A 23,405-nucleotide genomic window follows, 5' to 3' on the forward strand; every position below is an offset into this window, starting at 1 on the left:
GGCGGCAGCATGGAAGGAGGGGCGGGTTGGGGCGGGCGACAGCTAGGTTACGGGTAGGAGAGGGGTGGCGGAAGCGGCGCGCGGCGGCGGCTGTAGGGAGCGGCGGCGGCGGCTATAGGGAGCGGCGGCGGCGGCGGGTGGTGGCGGCGACGCGCGGCGGCGGCTAGGGTTAGGTTAGGATTATGAGCAAAACTTTTTTTTTCGCGAATACGCAAAGCTTGCGTATCATTCATTAAAAGGAGGGTAGTAGCGTTACAATGAGTTGGGGTAGGAGCACTAGGATACTACGTACACAAGAAAGGCGAAGATCCTAGTGCGAGCATGAGGGAAAGGTGGGTTTGCTCAGCCCCACTCGTTCTCAGGTAGCTACGGTGTGAGGTTGGCGAGACCATTGGCCCCCGCCTTGGCCCAGGAGCATGCTTCCTCCTTGATGTCATGGAGAAGTTGAGAGGAGGAGGGGGGGTGCCGCCGAAGACGCAAGAGTTCCGGTGCTTCCAGATGAGCCATGCAACCAGGAGTATGAGCGAGGCGATCCCCTTCCGATGCGCCGCCGGAGCCGCGGATGTCGTATCGTGCCACCAGTCCAAGAAGCGGACACTGGGAGTTGGGGCTAGGGCCTGAGGGTAGCACCAAGTGAAGCAGGCATGCCAAACCTGACGCGAGAATGGGCAGCCAACTAGGATGTGCTCCATAGTCTCCATCGCCTGGTCGCAGAAAAAGCATGCGGCGTGATGCGGGAGACCATGCCGAGCCAGGCGAGCCGCCATCCAGCATCTGTCTTGGAGGGCAAGTCAGGCGAAGAACTTCACCCGCAAGGGCGCCCAGCTTCGCCAGGTGAGCCTCCAGTGCGGAGCGCGTACAGAACCGGCGAAGAGGGCCGCGTAGCAAGATTTGGCGGAGTAAATCCCGTTGTTAGTCCAGCGCCAAAGGAGGCGGTCCGGCTGGTCGGAGAGCGCGAGTAGCTGCATGCGGCGCCAAAGCTCGACGTACTCTACCGTGGCAAGCGGCGTCAGGGCCGCCTGGATGTGCCAGATCCAAGCGCGTTCGGCAAGACCGTCGGCCACAGTGCAGGTCTGGCTATGTCGGCGGGGCACGAGCGGGACGAGATGGGGCGCGACATCTGCAACGGACTGGCCATCAAGCCAGCGGTCTTCCCAGAGAAGACAGCAGCGACCATCTCCAAGGCGCCAGTATGTGGATGCGCGAAATATGGCACGGGCCTCTGGATAGTTTGGGAGCTGAAGGTGAATCCACGGGCGGGAGGGATCGATGCGCTGAAGCCACTGCCAGCGCGTGCAAAGCGCTATGCCAAAGCGGTGCAGATCCAGGACGCCAAGGCCTCCGTACTCGAGCGGCCTACACACCCGCTGCCAATTGACCAGGCAATGACCGCCGTTGGCGTCACGGCGACCGTGCCACAGGAAGTCCCGGATGAGGTTTGGGCCGTGCAATTCTCAATGCATTGATCGGGTGCACTAGGCACGTATATATGATGTACAAGATGGGTCAAAACCTCATCTATACAGGAAAACTAGGAGGTGGACCTACGACACAATATACATGCACAATATATTCAACAAGACCTGCACACACACTTGACAAACATGCTGAAGGATGGGCAAGGAATGGATGTGACATTCAGTGTCAGCGAGCAACAAAATTCAGTGCACATAGAAGCGTGTTAGCCGCGCGATCCCTGATTGGTTTTCAAGGCCGAGCAGCACCACACCGGGCAACTCAAGAATGCTTGTCTCAGATACCTTTCTTCACAGGATGTGCTTGGAGCTGTCAAGGAGACTGATGGATTATGATGGACATTCTAGAGAAGGTCGTGCCACCGTCAGCAGTATCAGCAGTCTGGCTTTAAATCTTCTTTCAAGTTTTGACCATATGTAGTTCTATCCTATATTGATCTCTCTCTTTTTTTTAATCATGTCTCCGCGTGTCGATTGCAGAACTGAAGAGAATGTGTACTCTGTGCTCTTGACGTTTGCGCTAAAAGACTGAGAAAATCCACTCTGAAATTTCTGATAAACGTTTTGGGAATGGTTGTGCTCTTTCTTTCATTTCGGTTGCCTTGTTTTCTTTCTCTCTTAGTTTTGGTGTCCAACCAAATGGCGGGAGGTTTACACACGCTATTACATGGATATATACTAGCTAGAGTGAAGATTTGAACTACCAAAATCCGGAGTCCCTTCCACTCCAAAGTTATCTCAGCCCAGTTTTGTGCTTGTGCAATCAGATCAGAATCAGAATCAGATGACCGACTCCAACCCTATCTCCGATTCCCTTCTCCATCTTCTTTAATTAATCTCTCGTCCTCCTCTGCCTCGGGCGACATCCTCCCATTGACTCTCTGCCCCGACGGTCGTCACATGGATTTTGACCGGTGGAGCTCGGCCTAGCAACCGGTTCTACAATGATGCTACGATGAATATTTTCTTCATAGCATAAGAAATGCTATGCGCCCATCTTAACCTAAAAATGACAGATGATTACACAAGGTCTATGCATAAGAAATGAATATTTTCTTCCATAAAACTAATCGTACCATACCACACGTCTTCTGTTATTAGTTTTATTATACTCTTTATACTTATTGTCTTAATAATTCTTATTCTTGATATATTTTGAATTAATAAAAGCACCCTTTATTGAGAAAAAAAAGAATAATAATGATTCTATTTCAAAGCATCAATCGTGACATGGGAAATGTCAAAACATATGAAGCTACGATGCACTTGCAACTCTGCAAGATGAGTTCTTAGCACATCATCCGACTCTCAGCCATCCACCACAGAAAAACATAGAGCCGAACCATTTTTGGTGATATGTTCTCAAATAGAGGAAGGGCGACATGTCACACCTCAAGGGATGGATTTTGTTTTTTGCGAGTTGAAGGAATGGGCTTACATGTACTTTTTATTAAAAGGACGATACGTACATTGCAACTCGCAAGGGACTGCTTACATAAGTAGACATATATACATAACAGTACAAACTTATTACAACCACCCTTAATTACGATCTCATCAGTTAGCTAGGTACTGACAAGAAGTCGCCTCTTGTAACTGACCATCACTCTTCCTTTAGGCCCTGGTATGAATTTATCAATTTCTTCCTCTGGAAAAGGCGAAATCATTTTGAGCTCAAAGTTCCTCAGCAAAAAACTCCATATCACTTTAATTTGCATGTAAGAATATTCCTCCCCGAAGCAAGCATGCCTCCCACCACCAAATGATGTGAATGCAAACTTGCCGCCAGCTTTGTCCTCCTCTCTCCCTGGACCAAAACGGTACGGGTCATATACATGAGGGTCTTTATAAATATGTGGTAGCTGGTTGCCAACCACTATAGAGGTAGCTACGGTATGCCCTTCTGGAATTTCATAGCTGTAGCCTTCTCTTGTTTGTACAGTGAAGTTCTTCTTCACATGGCGCATTACCATTGCTGATGGAGAGTGCATTCTTATTGCCTCTTTGATGCAGGAATGTAATGTTCCCATCTCTAACAAGATGCTGTAATCTACATGTTGTCCGTGTTTTCCAATGATTTTCTGTTGCTCTTCTACAGCGGCCGCTAAGTACTTTTCATGGCTTATTAGACAAGCTCCCGCCCAGGAGGCAGCGCTTGAGCTCGCATGTTGCCCAGCAAACAACAAGCTAATGAGTAGCCCGGTAATCTCACTCTCGGTCATAGAGCGGCCATCCTCCATGCATTTCGAGTCTATAAGTTTTTGTAGCACATCATCCTCAACTTGGCCTGAGATTTTACGTGATCTCACTATCTCATGGAATATATGTCCCAGCTTAGCACGCGCTTTGTCGCGTTGCCGGTGGGCTGGGATTGGGATATATGGAAAAAAAAGGCTGATGAAGTGCATGCCATTTTTGCAGAGATCATTGATGAGCACAGAGACTTCTTCGAACATCTTCTCACGGACCTCTTTTCCAAGCAAGCAACGGCTTGCGATTAGCATGAGTACCTCTGCCAGCTCATGCTTTAGATCAATTATGCCCTCTTGTTCCCATTTTGAGAAGTAGTCCTACAAAATGGAGATGAACATCATGAGAAATGAGCCACTCGTTAGTTCATATAAGAAATTATATTGTAAAGTCTTCTCTTCTTCCTATTGTGCATGTAGTGGAACATACCCAACTAGTTCCTCTATGTTTTAGTTGTCAGCCCCAAACTAGATAAATTTTTCATGAAAGCAAAGTTTATGAATTTGGGGGAGGCTATCTAGAGGTTACCTGCTAAGGAGAATGTGCAGTCACCCTTTCGGACCAGGATGTTCTCATCTATATTTGGTAAAAAGAAAAGGTTTGGATAGTCTCATAGCACTAGCAAAACTGCCAACGTATACGTACGATCCCTTGGTTGATGCCTATGGGATCTGTTCGCATACAAACCACTGGTCGACCAATTTGGTGTCTGAGCTTTCAGTGCACATACTGGTGTTTATGAAAATAGACTACACATCTACTCATTCAAAAGTCCAAACTGATGGAGGGAGGCGGGCAATATATTTCAACCCCCCCCCCCCCCCCAATCACATTTAGGCTATTTTAGTCCTTAGACGTGGGATCGATGTAGACCGCCGATTCGTTTTATTTAATACTGCGTTGGCAGAGTCTTGAACTTAAGACCTCTTGGCTCGGATACATATTGAATTCATGCACCAACCAACTCATCCAAAAGTCCGAACTGATGGAGGGAGGCGGGCAATATATTTCAACACCTACAAACATTATATGCCTTTTCAAGTTTAGAATTTTAATTATTAACTATGATCAAAGTCATTTGTCTCGGAAATGTGCAGGGCATGTGCTTGTTTTAGGAAAAAAAACAAGAGATTGGGCATGTACAAGCTGCACAAGCCCATATTGTCCAGCTAGGTCACCTTGTGGCTTTGATGAAGAAGTTTATTCCAGCAAATTAAGTAGAAGTTTCAATTTTGTTTGAATAATGTAAATTAATTGTTTGTGAACTGTTAAATTTTGTGCAAGAAATATATTGTACTGTATATTGCACAAAAAGAATACTTATAGTAAAGAACAACTACAATATATATAACATAGAGCTTCGCAAAAAGAATATAACATAAATATATGTGCCCATAAAGTAATTTATAGGCATAATAATAATGATGATAATAATAATAATAATAATAATAATAATAATAATAATAATAATAACCGGTATGTTGCTTGCCTGTACTTCATGAACCATATAATCAACTTTGCTTCTTAATTGTGTTGGCTTCATTGCATCTATAGCAAAGCGTATCTGTCTGTTTCTAGTTTCGAAATCCACATCAAAAATAACTCCTTTGCCGAAAATAGGGATCGTGAATTTATACATATCCGGGTGGCAGAGTTCCGAGTTCTTGGCTTGAAAGAAATGAGATGTGACCTCCGGTCCAACCAATAAAGTCACCTTCTTCAAACCAAACAGATTTATTGTGAATACACTGCCCAGCTTTGCATGCAGGTCATGGAGTACTGGATGTAAACCCTTGGTCAGGATCGTAGGCAAAGCAGCTACAAGAGAAGCACCACTTGCAATAGGTGGCTGAAGCGACCCCTTTTCTGGCCTTGGAGCAACAATTCTTCTTACAATAACTTTTGTGATGATCACGGTGAGAAAAATAACTGCTATACTGAAATACGCACCCGGAGGAAATGTTATATCCATTTTGGTACAAACTTAGTGTTGTGGAGCAGACAGGCCTAATGAACAAACAATGATGGACGTTAAGATAAGTAGGATGTCATATACATGGTATTCTATGGAAGTGTTCAAAGTAAACCACATCACGGTGTCATGCAAATCTCCACATAAATCCCTTTTTGTGGAAAAATATCTACACAAGTTCTTAATTACATCTCATGTGAAGGGGAGAGAATGCTAAAATTTGCAGAGAGAGAGAGAGAGAGAGAGAGAGAGAGAGAGAGACCGTACCTTGTCTTCCAGTTATGGAACTTATGCTACTGCGATGAGATGGAAGAATGTGTGAAGTAATGCGCTATCTTATAGGGGTATTACGATCGAAAGTAGCACATAGTTTACTGTCATATGCCAAATAATCCAGCTCATCCTTTTGCGAGAGGTTGACTTGACAAATAGTTGTTAACTAAAATGGCGTGGGATGTGCATGGCATAATTAATCCAGCTTCTGATGTCACCCTGTAGGTTTAAATATTGAAATTTTGATTTATGTGCAAGTTGCCATTGTCTCTTCCTGCTGACTTAAAATAGGTCTTTTTTTTGCGGAGAAGGTCGGGTAAGGTTGGTTTTGCGGAGAAGTTCAGATTCTTCGGTTGTCTAGTCAGAGAGAGCTTGCAGAATAACAATGCGTTGTATAAAATGACCTATTAAGAGTGTGTAGTTCGCAATTTTTTCACTATGTAGTTTAAGGGTCTCTCTGTTACAGTATTTTTGATGTATAGAATAACTACTTTGCAAGCGTTTGTAGAATAGACGAAATGTATTACCAAAATATTATGTACAAATTTCAACGGAGTATTCAACCGTGATATTGTACTCCCATGTACTTCCTCTGTAAATTAATATAAGATCTTGTAGATCACTGATCTAATAAAAGATATAAAAGCGTGAAGCATGCCCTCGGATTAACAATTAAGTATCCTCTCATCACAGCGATAGCTAGCTACTACATGCAATAATTGCGTAGCTAAGTGGAGAAAAATCCTGTGTTTCTTAATGCTGGAGAGTGGAGATGCTCCCAATCAAACCAAACGAAACCATAGTCAGTCTCCCTCTCGGATCCACATTGTCTGATACGTTTCCTTCTCGTCTTGGAGCATCGGGAGGAAGCGGCGATTGTCCTCATGGGTCAGTGGCGGCGGCCTCTCCGCCGCTGGCTGCTCGCCGGTGACCACGACGGAAGCAAGTGAGCATATCTTTTGGGTCCGCGAAAGGCTAAAAAGTCTTTGGTTTGATAGAAACGTGCTACCTTCCTCCTATATTATCATTTCTTTCTTTATTACTGTCTTGACTCCTGGCTTGGATCTTGCATGATCCAGTCGTAAGCAGGTTCTAAGACCATTTTGGTTTTTTATATGAAAAAAATCGGAGAGCTCCTGCTAAAAGAAAAAAAATCCTTTCTTTATTCTTCCACGGGGATGCCCAGTCTGCTAAGACGATCAACCAACGTCTACACCCATCTGCCAGGATCACTGTTAATCCGAGGGCAAGGTTCATGTTTATTTGCATGGAGCGCATTGTTTGATACGTTAGTTAGCATCTCTCTCTCTCTCCCTCGCTATATAATTATATTTCTTGCTTGCCAACTCTCTCCCATCTGCCGCACTGCTTGCTACTCTCTCGGTCCTACATTATTTGTCTCAGAGTTGCGTAGATACGAATGTATGTCACAGTAAAATGTGTTTAGATACACCGATCTGTATCTAGACAAATCTACGCCCATCCCCCTCCCCGTCTCCATGTTTAAATCCTCATCTTCATCCCAATGCCTCTGTAGCACGTCACGTTGGGTATGTAACAACATGCATGCATGGTGAGATCTGATAAGATCATCTTGCAATCTCCTAATATCTTTTTATTCTTGTTTCCTAGGATCTTCTATTTTTTACTGAATAGTTTTTCAAAAATATCTGGGTTGGCTCGGCTTGGCTTGGCTTGGCTTGGCTTGGCTTGACGAATAGTACAAATCCTTGTTTTACATTGGTTCCATGGAGTTTATCTTCAGCGAAATATTTTTGGGACACCAGTAGTAGCAATCTTGGAGGGAAACTTACTCAAAGAATCCTTTGAGTTTTTTTGTGGAATAAAGAATTCTTTGTGTTATTTCTCTATAGAAACTGATTTTTTTTGCTTATTTGCATATTACGTATATACTCGCCCCAGTCCCAGTTTGAAACATTAGTTGCTCAGTCAAAATATATGAGTGATCAGAATAAATGGTGCAACACAAGTAGAAGTAGCACACAACGCGCAAATCTTCAAGGTGAGGCATTAATCACAAAATATATAAGACTATACCGTAGCTCAAAGGACGTCATTGGATAGCTTAGAGAAAACATGAGTACGTATGTACGTAGGCAGAAGAAAAGGTGGATTTGCTTGTTTTGTGTCGTCTGGCCGGCCACTTGCAGATGCATACATACATCAAACAATGGAGCTTAGCATCTCACACAGTAGAGTAAATTGCATAAAACCACCACTTTGAGGGCTAGGTTTGCGAAAAACACTAGGATACATTTTCTCTGCAGAAAACACCACATCTCGCGTAATCGTTTTGCAAAAACCACTGATTGGCGGATCTGGCTCGTTTAAGTGTGCTTATGACAGATGGGTCCCACTTTTTGCTGACGTGGCATAACGTTTTACCAAAAAAAATGCTAGATGGGTAAAAAAGCGAAAACACCCCCAACAATTTTCCCCTGTGTCGCCCAGGGGCTTCTCTGTCCAGCGACCATAGTCAGCGCCGCCGTGCTCCCGCCCTTGCCCTGCCGGCCGCGCGCGCCCTTGCCTGGCCGCCCTCACCTCCCTGCCCGGCCGCGCATGCCCCTTGCCTGCCGGCGGCGCGCGCCCTTGCCCGGTCGCGCACGCCCCTGTCCGGTCGCGCGCCCGCCCCTGCCCGGCCGCGCGCCCGCCGCCCTGCTCTGCCCGCGCCCGCCGCTCTGCCTGCCGCGCCACCGCCGCCCTGCTCCACCTGTGCCATCGCCGCATTGCTTCCCCTGTCTCCCTGGATCAATCTCGAGCTCCGGAGGACGGCAGCCGTGGCGGGAATACGAGGGGGTGGGGGTGCGGGAGCTCCGCCGCCGCTGCTTGCTCCGGTGCGTGCCCCGGCTTCTTCCCTACTCGCGCCCGTGCGCGGCGGCCGCTGGACTTGCTCCAGTGCACCTCCTGCTGCTTTGGTACGCGCGTGTGTACTTCCCTGCTCACGCCTATGTGCGGCGGCAGCCGCCGCTGCTCGCGCCCGTGCACATGTGCGGCACAGGCCGGTCGGCTGGGAGGTTGAAGGGCGAGGTGGGCGGATGCAGGCCCCCACCGGCTGGGGAAAGAGAGAGGAAGGTGGACCTGATTGCTTTTTTTCTTTTTGATTCAGGGGTGTCTGTGCAAAATTTGTGGACTAGTTTGTAAATTTAGACTAAAATTGATTTAGCACCAAATGTTACGCCACGGAGGCAAAAAAGGGGCCCATCTGTCATAATCTCACTTAACAGAGCCAGATCCGCCGATTAGTGGTTTTTGCAAAACCATTATGCAAGAAGTGATGCTTTCTGCAAAGAAAATGTATCCTAGTGTTTTTCGCAAACCTAGCCCTCAAAGTGGTGGTTTTATGCAATTTACTCCACACAGTAGGTAGCGAGAATACAACCGATATAGCTTAATAAGTATATATGCACTCTCTGGTAGACCAATACGTACGTACGTACGTGCAGGCTAGAGAGACAGGCGCCCTCGAAACAAAAAAAGGAGTGTGATGTGAGTCTTCGATACGCGAGCGTCGAAGGGATGAATGGATGATCGATCATGGAGTTGCTCCCTATGGGTTTAATGGACTACGTGCCGGCGATGGCGTTCTACTTCCTTGTGGAGCAGCAACTCTCCTACCACCGCAAGATGGGGGTCCTGCCACACTACAACAAAATAGGAATGTATGGTCGTTTTTTCTAGGATGCTCTTTGTATTCGTCACTATGCATAATACTGGTAGTAGCATATGATTCACGCCCATAAATACTACTCCCTCCGTAAAGAAATATAAGAACACTCTTATATTTCTTTACAAAGGGAGTACAAGGCGGCGGCACCAGCATTGGAATTTGGAAAGGCTTGATCTAGTTTGTCATGATCTAGTTTAGTTTACAATGGAGATGATCTAGGTTGTCATATGGATTGATTCTCAAGCTGGATATATACAAGGCAGGACATCAACCAGATCACAATCGAATAATTTAACTCAACAAATTACATGGTTAATAACACAAACTCTAATAGTCCCCCTCAATCGGAATTTATCAAAGTTAGTTGCGTGCCGATTGTGGATGTTATGATGATTGTAGGTGACTATGACTTCTATTTCTTTAGCCAACTAGGCTAGTCTGGGGTAGATAATTTATATGGAGTGTGGAGTGCATAATATTGGATGCTTAGATGCTTAGCTATTGTTGGCAGAAAAATAAAGATACCACTGACGTGGGTTTGAGGCTCAGTTCCATTATTGGTATTTGTCTTCTTGTGTTGTACCACTTGGTTGACTTTGGGCTGTCTTTCTTGTTGTTTTGCCTTGATATTTGTGTTTTTACTTTTTATTGACCATAACAGTCAGCCAGGTTCATAATTCAAGAACCAACTTAATGATACCGCAATTGAACTCATCATGAACTTTTTGTAATATTACTAGCACGCTCGTCTTTCCTTTATCCTCTTTGCATCCCATACATGTTATGCTGTCAACTAATATTAGCGGTGTAATGCAGCACAAAGTTTATGTAGGTTACTTTCTCACGAATGTATGACTGGTAGCATTGCGCATGGGATGGACGAAGCCGCTAAGTTGTTAATAGAGATGGAAAGATTTGATAAGAGGTAAGTGCTTTACTATCGATTATCCATGGTATTCACTGGTTATCTTTGTTTTTGGGTCAGGGACCAATTCCTGAAGTTGATTACAAGTGAACTGTCACCATTGTTTTTTGAGGGTAGAGAGCAGTAAGAATTTTGTTACAAATGAATTTCGAGTTCGTTTGTCCGGACATAGTCGACGAAACTCCGGCATAGATTCCTGCATTCTCCTTGGGGCGGTGAGGGTAGGGTTTCTTGTCATGTGGCGATATTTGGTGTTAGACGCTTCAGATCTATGCAAGGGTTCAACGGTGATGACTACGGCTCAAGGGCGCTGGTCTTTTGGGCAAGTGCATGAAGACTTCCTCTGTCATCGACAAGGTCAAGCCGGCTCCTGTTGGGCAGCGGCAATAATGGCGCTTCGGCAACTCGTTCTGACGGTAGTATTGGTCGTTCGGTGGTCTCAAAACAATCTAATTTTTATTACGTTTTAGATGCTTTGTTCTTCCGATAGATCTGATCATTTTTGCAAAAACAAAAGGAAAGAGCATGTAAGAATATGGTTATAGGTCCAACCACAAAGTGGACCATAATGACCAAATTAGCTCCAAACTAGACTAATCGTTCCCAGTTGGATGTCAATGACAGGGTAACTACAAGTTCAGAACTTCATATTAAATACTCCGTCCATATCAAAATATAAGATGTTTTTGACATTAGAGTATATATTTGGCTGTACCATATTCAGCTGAGGTGAAGTAGACGATCTAACTTTTGTTATTAACAGGAGTCTCACACGGCCTAAATGTGCAAAGCCATTTAAGCACCCATCTTATCTGAATGCACACGTAGCGAACGGCGATAGATAGCTTCTTTTTGGTCTCACGGAGGTGGAGCGGACACTAGCTAGGTGCCTCCGGCGGTCTATCTTTGATGCATCTGTTCGGATTTATTCGTCGATCGTTTATGTTCGTGTGTTTCTAGGTTGGATCCTTCAAATCTACGCTACTCTTTGTCACCGACGGTTGCTATTCTGTTGCGCTGGTCCTATGGGGTCTTAACACGACGACTTGTCGACTGTCTACTATAAAGTTTTACCTGACTCCGACGAGGGAGGGTCGATGACGGCGGCGCGCCTTCGGCTCGCTTCAATTCTTGTAGTCGTCGCTATGTGGTCTATGAATCTGGATGTAATTTTTATTATTTCTATTGTTTGTTGTACTGCCATGATTAAAGATGATAAGATTGGAAGTTTTCTAGAAAAAAAAAACTAGCTAGGTGCCTAGGTAGGTCAATGCGCCAATACATCATCCTCCATCGTCGTACTAATTCAAATTCAAATTCTCTCGTGGCATTACATCATAGCGGGCTTGTTGTTTTGGGCTTTTCTTGGCCACCCCGCTGGGCTTTCCTTAATTGCCGGTACTACTCCCAGTACTAAATTAAGATTTAGCTGCGTTGGGCGTGTGTCTTATCTTTTCCATACACATTATAAAAAAAATTATACACAAGGGACATTTTTGGTTTAAAATTTTAGAACTACATGATTAACATTTTTTAAAGCATATATTTTTTGATGTATACTTTCTCCATAAACAATGTACATTTTTATATGTTAGAAATATTTTATATATACACGTTTAACATTTACATGAATAATATTTTTTAAACACATATATCTGATATCTACTTTTTCCATACACGTTTTACATTTTCATATATGTCAAGAATATTTTTTATATACACAATTTACATTTTCCAAAGACATGATTGCATTTTTTTAAAACTTGTGTTTTTTATGTCTATTGTTTTTCATAAACATTGTACATTTTTTCTATGCACCGGAAAAAAAATGTATACTCATTTAATATTTTTCAAATACATGATTAACATTTAAAAAAATAAAAATGATTATTATTTTTACTTTTTCATAAACACTGTAATTTTTTCTATACATCCGAAACATTTTTTGGTACAATTTAACAGTCTTTAAATGCAGACATATTTTTCAACATTTTTATATAAACTAATTTTTAAAATAGATATATTCAGAATACTTTGAAATACAAGCCAAGGTAAAAAAAAAGGAAAAAATCGAAAGGAAAATGCGAAAGAACGGAATAAAAAAAAAGCATTGAAGGCCTGTGTCTGCGCTGGGTCGACCCAATCAGGGTCTCATCCGCATCGCCTCCAGCTCTGGGCCCTGCGGTGATGAGTACAGGCATGCACACATATACTCCGTACTTTCGAAGGCGACATATATTAAGAAATGACTCAACTGAAAACATGATGTCAGATTTTTTTTTACAATGGCAAATCCATCATTTCCTATGGCAATTTATGTTTGCTGAGGATGGCAAATTTAGTTCGCAAGCATAGCAAATCCGCCTCTGTTATCTTCTTTTTCAGAAAATTTCCGTTCTTGCGAAATAATTTTTTCCTCCTCGAGCCAACATAAATTGCCCTAAAAGAATATTTGATTTGCCATGCTTAAAAATTCCATGATAGATATTTAACCTTACCGTCACAAAATGTGTACAATATATTATCTTACCATCAAAATCACAAGTCCTCCTATTTTCTAGAGCTACCTGCGTCTTTATTTGTCATGACCATATGTCCACATTTTTTTAGAACAAAGGCTTTGAATTAACAAATCCATCAACTCGCCAGGATTACATCAATCACCACTTACAGAAACAAAACAAAGCAACAGCTAAAATGGTACATAGTGTTGTGCAAGCAGCTAACAAGCTTCCTATCATCAACAAGCAAAGATGGAGAAATTTAAGGAACATAATCAGCTTGAGGAGAAGAAGCCCTCCTTTGAGAGGAGGCCACCACGTAGGGACACCAGCAGGCCTTGAGGAGAGCCAACAAGCAGGATAGAGTAACTATGTTAGCTCCATGGGCTCCGGCCGAATCGGAGACGACCTCCTCCATATCTCAAAAGGGGCTCCCAGCCCCCTCGCCTGGCATGAGGCGCCGATCCGTCTTACGATGCAGATGCTCCCCCAAGAGCAAAGGTGTACAGTCGACGCCATAGTGATGTCTACTACACAACCTTCTTCTTGTAGATGTTGTTGGGCCTCCAAGTGCAGAGGTTTGTAGGACAGTAGCAAATTTCCTCAAGCGGATGACCTAAGGTTTATCAATCCGTGGGAGGCGTAGGATGAAGATGGTCTCTCTCAAACAACCCTGCAACCAAATAACAAAGAGTCTCTTGTGTCCCCAACACACCCAATACAATGGTAAATTGTATAGGTGCACTAGTTCGGCGAAGAGATGGTGATACAAGTGCAATATGGATGGTAGATATAGATTTTTGTAATCTGAAAATATAAAAATAGCAAGGTAACTAATGATAAAAGTGAGCACAAACGGTATTGCAATGCGTTGAAACAAGGCCTAAGGTTCATACTTTCACTAGTGCAAGTTCTCTCAACAATAATAACATAATTGGATCATATAACTATTCCTCAACATGCAACAAAGAGTCACTCCAAAGTCATTAATAGCGGAGAACAAACGAAGAGATTATTGTAGGGTACGAAACCACCTCAAAGGTATTCTTTCGGATCGATCTATTCAAGAGTTTGTACTAGAATAACACCTTAAGACACATATCAACCAAAACCCTAATGTCACCTAGATACTCCAATGTCACCTCAAGTATCCGTGGGTATGATTATACGATATGCATCACACAATCTCAGATTCATCTATTCAAACCAACACAAAGTACTTCAAAGAGTGCCCCAAAGTTTCTACCGGAGAGTCAAGACAAAAACGTGTGCCAACCCCTATGCATAAGTTCACAAACGGAACACGCAAGTTGATCACCAAAACATACATCAAGTGGATCACGTAAATATCCCATTGTCACCACAGATAAGCACATGCAAGACATACATCAAGTGTTCTCAAATCCTTAAAGACTCAATCCGATAAGATAACTTCGAAGGGAAAACTCAATCCATTACAAGCGAGTAGAGGGGGAGAAACATCATAAGATCCAACTATAATAGCAAAGCTCGCGATACATCAAGATCGTGCCAAATCAAGAACACGAGAGAGAGATCAAACACATAGCTACTAGTACATACCCTCAGCCCCGAGGGTGAACTACTCCCTCCTCGTCATGGAGAGCGCCGGGATGATGAAGATGGCCACCGGTGAGGGATCCCCCCTCCGGCAGGGTGCCGGAACAGGGTCCCGATTGGTTTTTGGTGGCTACAGAGGCTTGAGGCGGCGGAACTCCCGATCTATTGTGCTTCCCGATGTTTTTAGGGTATATGGACATATATAGGTGAAAGAAGTCGGTCAGGGGAGCCACGAGAGGCCCACGAGGGTGGGGGCGCGCCCAGGGGGTAGGGCACGCCTCGCTGCCTCGTGGCTTCCTCGAAGCTTCGCTGACGTCTACTCCAAGTCTCCTGGATTGCTTCCGTTCCAAAAATAACTCTCCCGAAGGTTTCATTCCGTTTTGACTCCATTTAATTTTCCTTTTCTTCGATACACTGAAATAGGCAAGAAAACAACAATTTGGGTTGGGCCTCCGGTTAATAGGTTAGTCCCAAAAATAATATAAAAGTGTTTAGTAAAGACCATAAACATCCAAAACAGATAATATAATAGCATGAATACTTCGTAAATTATAGATACGTTGGAGACGTATCACATAGCCACCCGGAAGACCAGAACATGGCATCACCAACCCGCATTGCCGAGCTCAACAAGGAATACATGGGCACTATGAGCGAACCTACACGCGTGGAGAAGTAAATGCATGGCGGGACTGCCAGTGACAAAGCAACAATGGAGGAAAGACATAATGGGACTTAGACAGACCGCAGATCAAACTTCGAGCTCCCACCACCCCAGAATGGCCTAGGCTGCTACAGAGGGGAACCTGAAGGAAATATGCCCTACAAGCAATAATAAAGTTGTTATTTATATTTCCTTATATCATGATAAATGTTTATTATTCATGCTAGAATTGTATTAATCGGAAACTTGATACATGTGTGGATACATAGACAACACAGTGTCCCTAGTAAGCCTCTACTAGACTAGCTCGTTAATCAAAGATGGTTAAGTTTCCTAACCATAGACATGTGTTGTCATTTGATGAACGGGATCACATCATTAGGATAATGATGTGATGGACAAGACCCATCCATTAGCTTAGCATAATGATCGTTAAGTTTTATTGCTATTGCTTTCTTCATGTCATATACATATTCCTTTGACTATGAGATTATGCAACTCCTGGATACCGGAGGAATACCTTGTGTGCTATCAAACGTCACAACGTAACTGAGTGATTATAAATATACTCTACAGGTATCTCCGAAGGTGTTTGTTGGTTTGGCATAAATTGATATTAGGATTTGTCACTCCGAGTATCAGAGAGGTATCTCTGGGCCCTCTCGGTAATGCACATCATAATAAGCCTTGCAAGCAATGTGACTAATGAGTTAGTTGCGGGATGATGTATTACGGAATGAGTAAAGAGACTTGCCGGTAACGAGATTGAACTAGGTATGAAGATACCAACGATCTAATCTCGGGCAAGTAACATACCGATGACAAAGGGAATAATGTATGTTGTCATTACAGTACGGCGGATAAAGATCTTCGTAGAATATGTGGCCAATATGAGCATCCAGGTTCCGCTGTTGGTTATTGACCGGAGAGGTGTCTCTGTCATGTCTACATAGTTCTCGAACCCGTAGGGTCCGCACGCTTAACGTTCGATGACGATTTTGTATTATATGAGTTATGTGATTTGGTGACCAAATGTTGTTCGGAGTCCCGGATGAGATCACAGACATGATGAAGAGTCTCGAAATGGCCGAGATGTAAAGATTCATGTATAGGACGATGATATTCGGACACCGGAAGTGTTCTGGGGGTACCAGGTACATATCGGGTCACCTGAAGGGGTTCCGGGCATCCCCCGGCAACTACATGGGCATAATGGACCAAGAAGGGGACAGACCAGCCCCTAGGGGGCTGGTGCGCCCCATGTAGTCCAAAATAGGGGGGAAGGAAAGAGGATAAGAGGGCAATGAAGGGGAGGGATTTGGCCTCCCCCTTCCTTCTCTTCTCCCTCCTTCTTCCTTCCCCCTTCGGATAAATATGGAAGGGGGGAGGCCGAATTGGGAGGCGCCCAAGTAGAATTCCTCGTACTTGGGGCGCCCCCTTGGCTGCCTCTCCTCCCCTCCAACCTATATATATATGAGGGGGGGGGGCACCGCTAGAACAGACAACATTGATTCCTAGCCGTGTGCAGCGCCCCCCCCTCCACAGTTCACGCCTCCGGTCATATTCACGTAGTGCTTAGGCGAAGCCCTGCGCGGATCACTTCACCATCACCGCCACCATGCCGTCGTGCTGACGGAACTCTCCCTTGACACTTTGCTGGCAGAGTTCGAGGGACGTCATCGAGCTGAACGTGTGCAGAACTCGGAGGTGCCGTATGTTCGGTGCTTGATCGGTTGGAACGAGAAGAACTTCGACTACATCAACCGTGTTGTCAAACGCTTCCACTTTTGGTCTACTAGGGTACGTGGAAACACTCTCCCCCTCTCGTTGCTATGCATCTCCTAGATAGATCTTGCGTGAGCTTAGGAAAAACTTTAAAATTGCATGTTATGTTTCCCAACAGTGGTATCAGAGCCAGGTTTATGCGTAGATGATATGCACGAGTAGAACACAAAGAGTTGTGGGCGGTGATAGTCATATTGCATATCACCAACGTCTTATTTTGATTCGGCGGTATTGTTGAATGAAGCGGCCTGGACCAACCTTACATGACCACGTTCATGAGACCGGTTCCACCGACAGACATGCAACTAGTTTTGCATAAAGGTGGCTGGCGGATGTATGTTTCTCCAACTTTGATTGAATCGAAGTTGACTACGGCCGGTCCTTGTTGAAGGTTAAAACAAAAAACTTGATGAAACCCGTTGTGGTTTTGATGCGTAGGTAAGAACGGTTCTTGCTAGAAGCTCGTAGCAGCCACGTAAAACTTGCAACAACAAAGTAGAGGACGTCCTACTTGTTTTTGCAGGCCATGTTGTGATGTGATATGGTCAAGACATGATGTGATATACGATATTGTATGAGATGATCATGTTTTGTAGAAGTTATCCGCAACTGGCAGGAGCCTTATGGTTGTCGCTTTATTGTATGAAATGCAAACGCCATGTAATTGCTTTACTTTATCTCTATGCATTAGCGATAGTTGTAGAAGCAATAGTTGGCGAGACGAACACGACGCAACGATGGAGATCAAGGTGTCGAGCCGGTGACGATGAAGATCATGATGATGCTTTGGAGATGGAGATCAAAAGCACAAGATGATGATGGCCACATCATGTCACATATTTTGATTGCATATGATGTTTATCTTTTATGCATCTTATTTTGCTTAGCATGGCGGTAGCATTATAAGATGACCCCTTACTAAAATTTCAAGGTATAAGTGTTCTCCCTGAGTATGCACCATTGTGACAGTTCGTCGTGCTAAGACACCACGTGATGATCGGGTGTGATAAGCTCTATGCTCACATACAACGGGTCTAAGACAATTTTGCACATGCGGAATACTCAGGTTAAACTTGACGAGCCTAGCATGTACAGACATGGCCTCGGAACAACTGAGACCGAAAAGTCGAATGTGAATCATATAGTAGATATGATCAACATAGAGATGTTCACCATTGAAGACTACTCCATCTCATGTGATGATCGGACATGGTTTAGTTGATTTCGATCACGTATCTCTTAGATGACTTGAGGGATGTCTATTAACTGGGAGTTCTTAAGCAATATGATTAATTGAACTTAATTTATCATGAACTTAGTCCTAATAGTATTTGCATATCTATGTTGTAGAACAATAGCTCGCGTATAGCTCCCTTATTTTATTTTTGATATGTTCCTAGAGAAAACTAAGTTGAAAGATGATAGTAGCAATGATGCGGACTGGGTCCGTGATCGGAGGATTATCCTCATTGCTGCACAGAAGAATTATGTCCTTGATGCACCACTAGGTGACAAACCTGTTGCAGGATCAGATGCAGACGTTATGAACGTTTTGCAAGCTCGGTATGATGACTACTTGATAGTTTAGTGCACCATGCTTTACGGCTTAGAACCGGGACTTCAAAAAAAATTTGAACGCCATGGAGCATATGAGATGTTCCAAGAGCTGAAATGATATTCCAGACTCATGCCCGTGTTAAGAGGTATGAGACCTCCGACAAGTACTTTGCCTACAAGATGGAGGAGAATAGCTCAGCTAGTGAGCATGTGCTTAGAATGTCTGGGTACTACAATCGCTTGAATCAAGTGGGAGTTGATCTTCCAGATAAGATAGTGATTGACAGAGTTCTCTAGTCACTATCACCAAGTTACTAGAACTTCGTCATGAACTATAATATGGAAGGGATGACGAAAACGATTCCCAAGCTCTTCGCGATGCTGAAATCGGCGAAGGTAGAAATCAAGAAATAGCATCAAGTGTTGATGTTTAACAATACCACTAGTTTCAAGAAAAAAGGCAAGGGAAAGAAAGGGAACTTCAAGAAAAATGACAAGCAAGTTGCCACTCCTGTGAAGAAGCCCAAAGCTAGACCTAAGCCTGAAACTGAGTGCTTCTACTGCAAAGGGAATTGTCACTGGAAGCGGAACTGCCCCAAATACTTGTCGGATAAGAAGGATGGCAAACTGAACAAAGGTATATTTGATATACATGTTATTGATGTGTACTTTACTAGTGTTCGTAGTAGCCTGTGGGTATTTGATACCGGTTCAGTTGCTAAGATTAGTAACTCGAAACAGGATTTGCAGAATGAACATAGACTAGTTAAGGATGAAGTGACGATGTGTGTTGGAAGTGATTTGAAGGTTGATACGATCACCATCGCACAGTCCCTCTACCTTTGGGATTAGTGTTGAACCTAAATAAATGTTATCTGGTGTTTGCGTTGAGCATGAGTATGATTGGATCATGTTTATTGCAATACGGTTATTCATTTAAGTCAGAGAATAATTGTTGTTCTGTTTACATGAATAAAACCTTCTATGGTCATACACCCAAAGTGAATATTCATAATAGTGATACCAAAAGATGCAACCTTGATACTGATAGTGCAACATATTTGTGGCACTGCCGTTTAGGTCATATTGGTGTAAAGCGCATGAAAAAACTCCATGCAGATGGGATTTTGGAATTATTTGATACTTGCGAACCATGCCTCATGGGCAAGATGATTAAAACTCCGTTCTTCAGAACAATGGAGCAAGCTAATGACTTATTGGAAATAATACATACCAATGTATGCGGTCTGATGGGTGTTGAAGCTCGCGGCGGGTATCGTTATTTCCTGACCTTCATAGATGATTTGAGCAGATATGGGTATATCTACTTGATGAAACACAAGTCTGAAACATTTGAAAAGTTCAAAGAATTTCAGAGTAAAGTAGAGAATCATCGTAACAAGAAAATAAAGTTTCTACGATCTGATCGCGGAGGCAAATATTTGAGTTACGAGTTTGGCCTTCATTTAAAACAATGTGGAATAGTTTCACAACTCACGCCACCTGGAACACCACAGCATAATGGTGTGTCCGAACATCGTAACCGTACTTTATTAGATATGGTACGATCTATGATGTCTCTGATAACCCACAAGTATAGGGGATCGCAACAGTTTTCGAGGGTAGATCATTCAACCCAAATTTATAGATTCGACACAAGCGGAGCCAAAGAATATTTGAAGGTATTAGCAGCTGAGTTGTCAATTCAACCACACCTGGAGATTAATTATCTGCAGCAAGGTGATCAGTAGCAAAGTAGTTTGATAGTTTTGATAGTAGTGACAACAGCAATGGTAACAGTAACAGTGATAGTAGTAATTTTGTAGCAAGTGTAACAGTGATGATAGCAGTAGTAACTTAGCAGAAGCAATATAAGATAAATTCGTAGGCATTGGATCGGTGACTTTTTGGATGATATTCATCATGTGACATTTATAACCTAGGGCAATACGACACTAGCTCCAGTTCATCGATATAATGTAGGCATGTATTCCGTAAATAGTCATACGTGCTTTATTAAAAGAACTTGCATGACATATTTTGTCCTACCCTCCCGTGGCAGCGGGGTCCATATTGGAAACTCAGGGATATTAAGGCCTCCTTTTAATAGAGAACCGGAACAAAGTATTAACACATAGTGAATACATGAACTCCTCAAACTACGGTCATCACCGAGAGTGGGCCCGGTTATTGTCATCCGGGGTTGTCGGATCATAACACGTAGTAGGTGACTATAACTTGCAAGATCGGTTCTAAAACATGGATATAATGATGAATTCATAAACGGTTCAAATCTGAGTTCATGGCACCCGGGCCCAAAGTGACAAGCATTAAGCATAGCAAAGTCATAGCAACATCAATCTAAGAACATAGTGGATACTAGGGATCAGGCCCTAACAAAACTAACTCGATTACATGATGAATCTCATCCAACTCCTCACCGACCAGCGAGCCTACGAAGGAATTACTCACTCCCGGTGGGGAGCATCATGGAATTGGCGATGGAGATGGGTTGGTGATGACGAAGAACGAAGATCCCCCTCTCCGGAGCCCCAAACGGACTCCAGATCTGCCGTCCCGAGGAAGAACAAGGCTTGGCGGCAGCTCCGTCTTGTGGAACACGATAATTCTTTCTCCCTGATTTTTTTGGAATAATGTGATTTTATAGTATCAGGGGGTCGTCAGCGGGGCCACCAGGTGGGTACAACCCACCTTGGCGCGACAGGAGAGGGGGGTGCGCCCTGGTGGGTTGTGCCCACCCAGGGGCCCCTCTCTGGTGGGTATTGGCTCCAGTATTTCTCTTTTATTACATAAAAATTCCTCGCAAAGTTTCGCTTCATTCCAAGAACTTCTATTTCTGCACAAAAACAACACCATGGTAGTTCTGCTGAAAACAACGTCAGTCCGGGGTTAGTTTCATTCAAATCATGCAAATTAGAGTCCAAAACAAGAGGAAAGCATGAGAAAAAGTAGATACATTGGAGACGTATCAACTCCCCCAAGGTTAAACCTTTTCTTGTCCTCAAGCAATTCAGTTGATAAATTGAAAGTAAGAACGAAAAACTTTTATGAACTCCTTTGCTCTTGTTTGCGTAAATAAGCTTAAACAGCACCCAGGTTTTCAGACATTATAACTAACCATGTCGACAATAACACTTCAAGATTATATTAACTCATACAAATAACATAATCAGCTAGCGAGCGATAATAAGAGATCTCAAACAGCAACACATTGTCAAAACAACCATGATATAATATGACAATAGTGGTACCTCTCTAGCCCTTTCTGAGACCGCAAAACATAAATGCAGAGCACCTCCAAAGTTCAAGCAGCGACTAAACATTGTAATTCATGGTAGAAAAGATACAGTCATGATGCACCCAACATTAGCTACACAGAATGTATAAATCATGACAGCTGTGCTCCCTCGGTTTCTGGCGCTTGTTTTAGAAGGTGATGACACTACATAAAAGTAAGTAGAAAGTACTTTCGCAGAGGGAAGTAGTGATTTGCAGAGGTGCCAGAGCTCAATTTTTAAAACAGAGATAAATGATATTTTGAGACATGCACCCTTCTTATTCACTTCACAACCATCAGTTATCAACATCTTCCATGCTAAGAACGCTAGTGGCGGTTCCCAAGCGATAAAAGTAATGGTTTTGACTCCATTGGGAGTTATTGTTTGATTATTCAAAAGATGGACTCTTTTTCATGTTTGCAGTTTGGGACTGGGCATCCCTATTACCACCCATTTTCTCGTGCGATGGCGAGTGAATAAACACTCGACCTGAGAATAACCCGCTTAGCACGGAAGATATCGACCACCTCCTGTCATTCCATGAATGATCCAGGCACACAAAAAGGATAATTTTTAGAAGTTTTTTAGAGGTGGCACATGCAAATTTACTTAGGACGGCAGGGTAATACCGTATATAGGTAGGTATGGTGGACACATCTGGAATAACTTTGGTTTCAAGGTTTTTGATGTACAAGCAGAGTTCCCACTTAGTACAGGCGAAGGCTAGCAATTAGATTGAGAAGCGGCCAGCTAGAGAGCAACAACGATCATAACCATGCATTATGCATAAGTAACACTGGACACTAGCATGAGTAGGATATGAACACCATGAACATAAATATCATAGAGGCTATGTTGGTTTTGATTCAACTACGTGCATGAACATGTGCCAAGTCAAGCCACTCGAACATTCAGAGGAGGATACCATATCATCATACTACATCACAATCATTTTAACGCTATGTTGATATCCAAGATAAATCATTATCAACTCGCAGCTACTTATGCATGGCATGAGAAACTATAATCTCTAATTGTCATTGCAAACATGTTTAATCATAACGGGCTGAAGCATGGATACTTGGTTAAACATATTTACACAAACAGAACAAGTCGAGTTCATACCAGTTTCTCTTTGCCACGGCCAGTTCATCGAATATCGTCATTATTGCCTGTCACTTACACGACCGAATGATATGAAAATAATAATAGTGCAAGAGTGCCGTGGACTAAGCTAGAATCTGCAAACATTTATTCAACAGGAGAAAACAAGGTAAAATGTGCTCTTTATTAGTTCAACAGTTATTCAAATGAGAGCCACTCAACATTTTCATCGTGGTCTTCTCCTCAGTAAGACTCGAATAAAAGGAAAAGAAATTCAGAGAAACACACTGAAATATTTTTGGAGTTTTTATTTTTCTTGAACAAGCAAATAAAA

General features: G+C 43.3%; 1 protein-coding gene across 1 annotated transcript; it reads right to left on the bottom strand.

Annotated features, from left to right (window-relative positions):
- Positions 1-2,866: 2,866 nt before the first annotated feature.
- LOC109746137 (obtusifoliol 14-alpha demethylase) lies at positions 2,867-6,039 on the bottom strand. The gene is made up of 3 exons (XM_020305264.4): positions 5,965-6,039; positions 5,215-5,732; positions 2,867-4,045 (listed from the first exon to the last, which is right to left on the bottom strand). The coding sequence occupies exons 2-3, from the start codon at positions 5,695-5,697 to the stop codon at positions 3,041-3,043; spliced, it is 1,488 nt and encodes a 495-aa protein (XP_020160853.1). The 5' UTR covers positions 5,698-5,732; positions 5,965-6,039; the 3' UTR covers positions 2,867-3,040.
- Positions 6,040-23,405: the final 17,366 nt, after the last annotated feature.

This window comes from Aegilops tauschii, chromosome 4 (genome assembly GCF_002575655.3).
Source record: "Aegilops tauschii subsp. strangulata cultivar AL8/78 chromosome 4, Aet v6.0, whole genome shotgun sequence".
In the NCBI taxonomy this organism is placed as follows: domain Eukaryota; kingdom Viridiplantae; phylum Streptophyta; class Magnoliopsida; order Poales; family Poaceae; genus Aegilops; species Aegilops tauschii.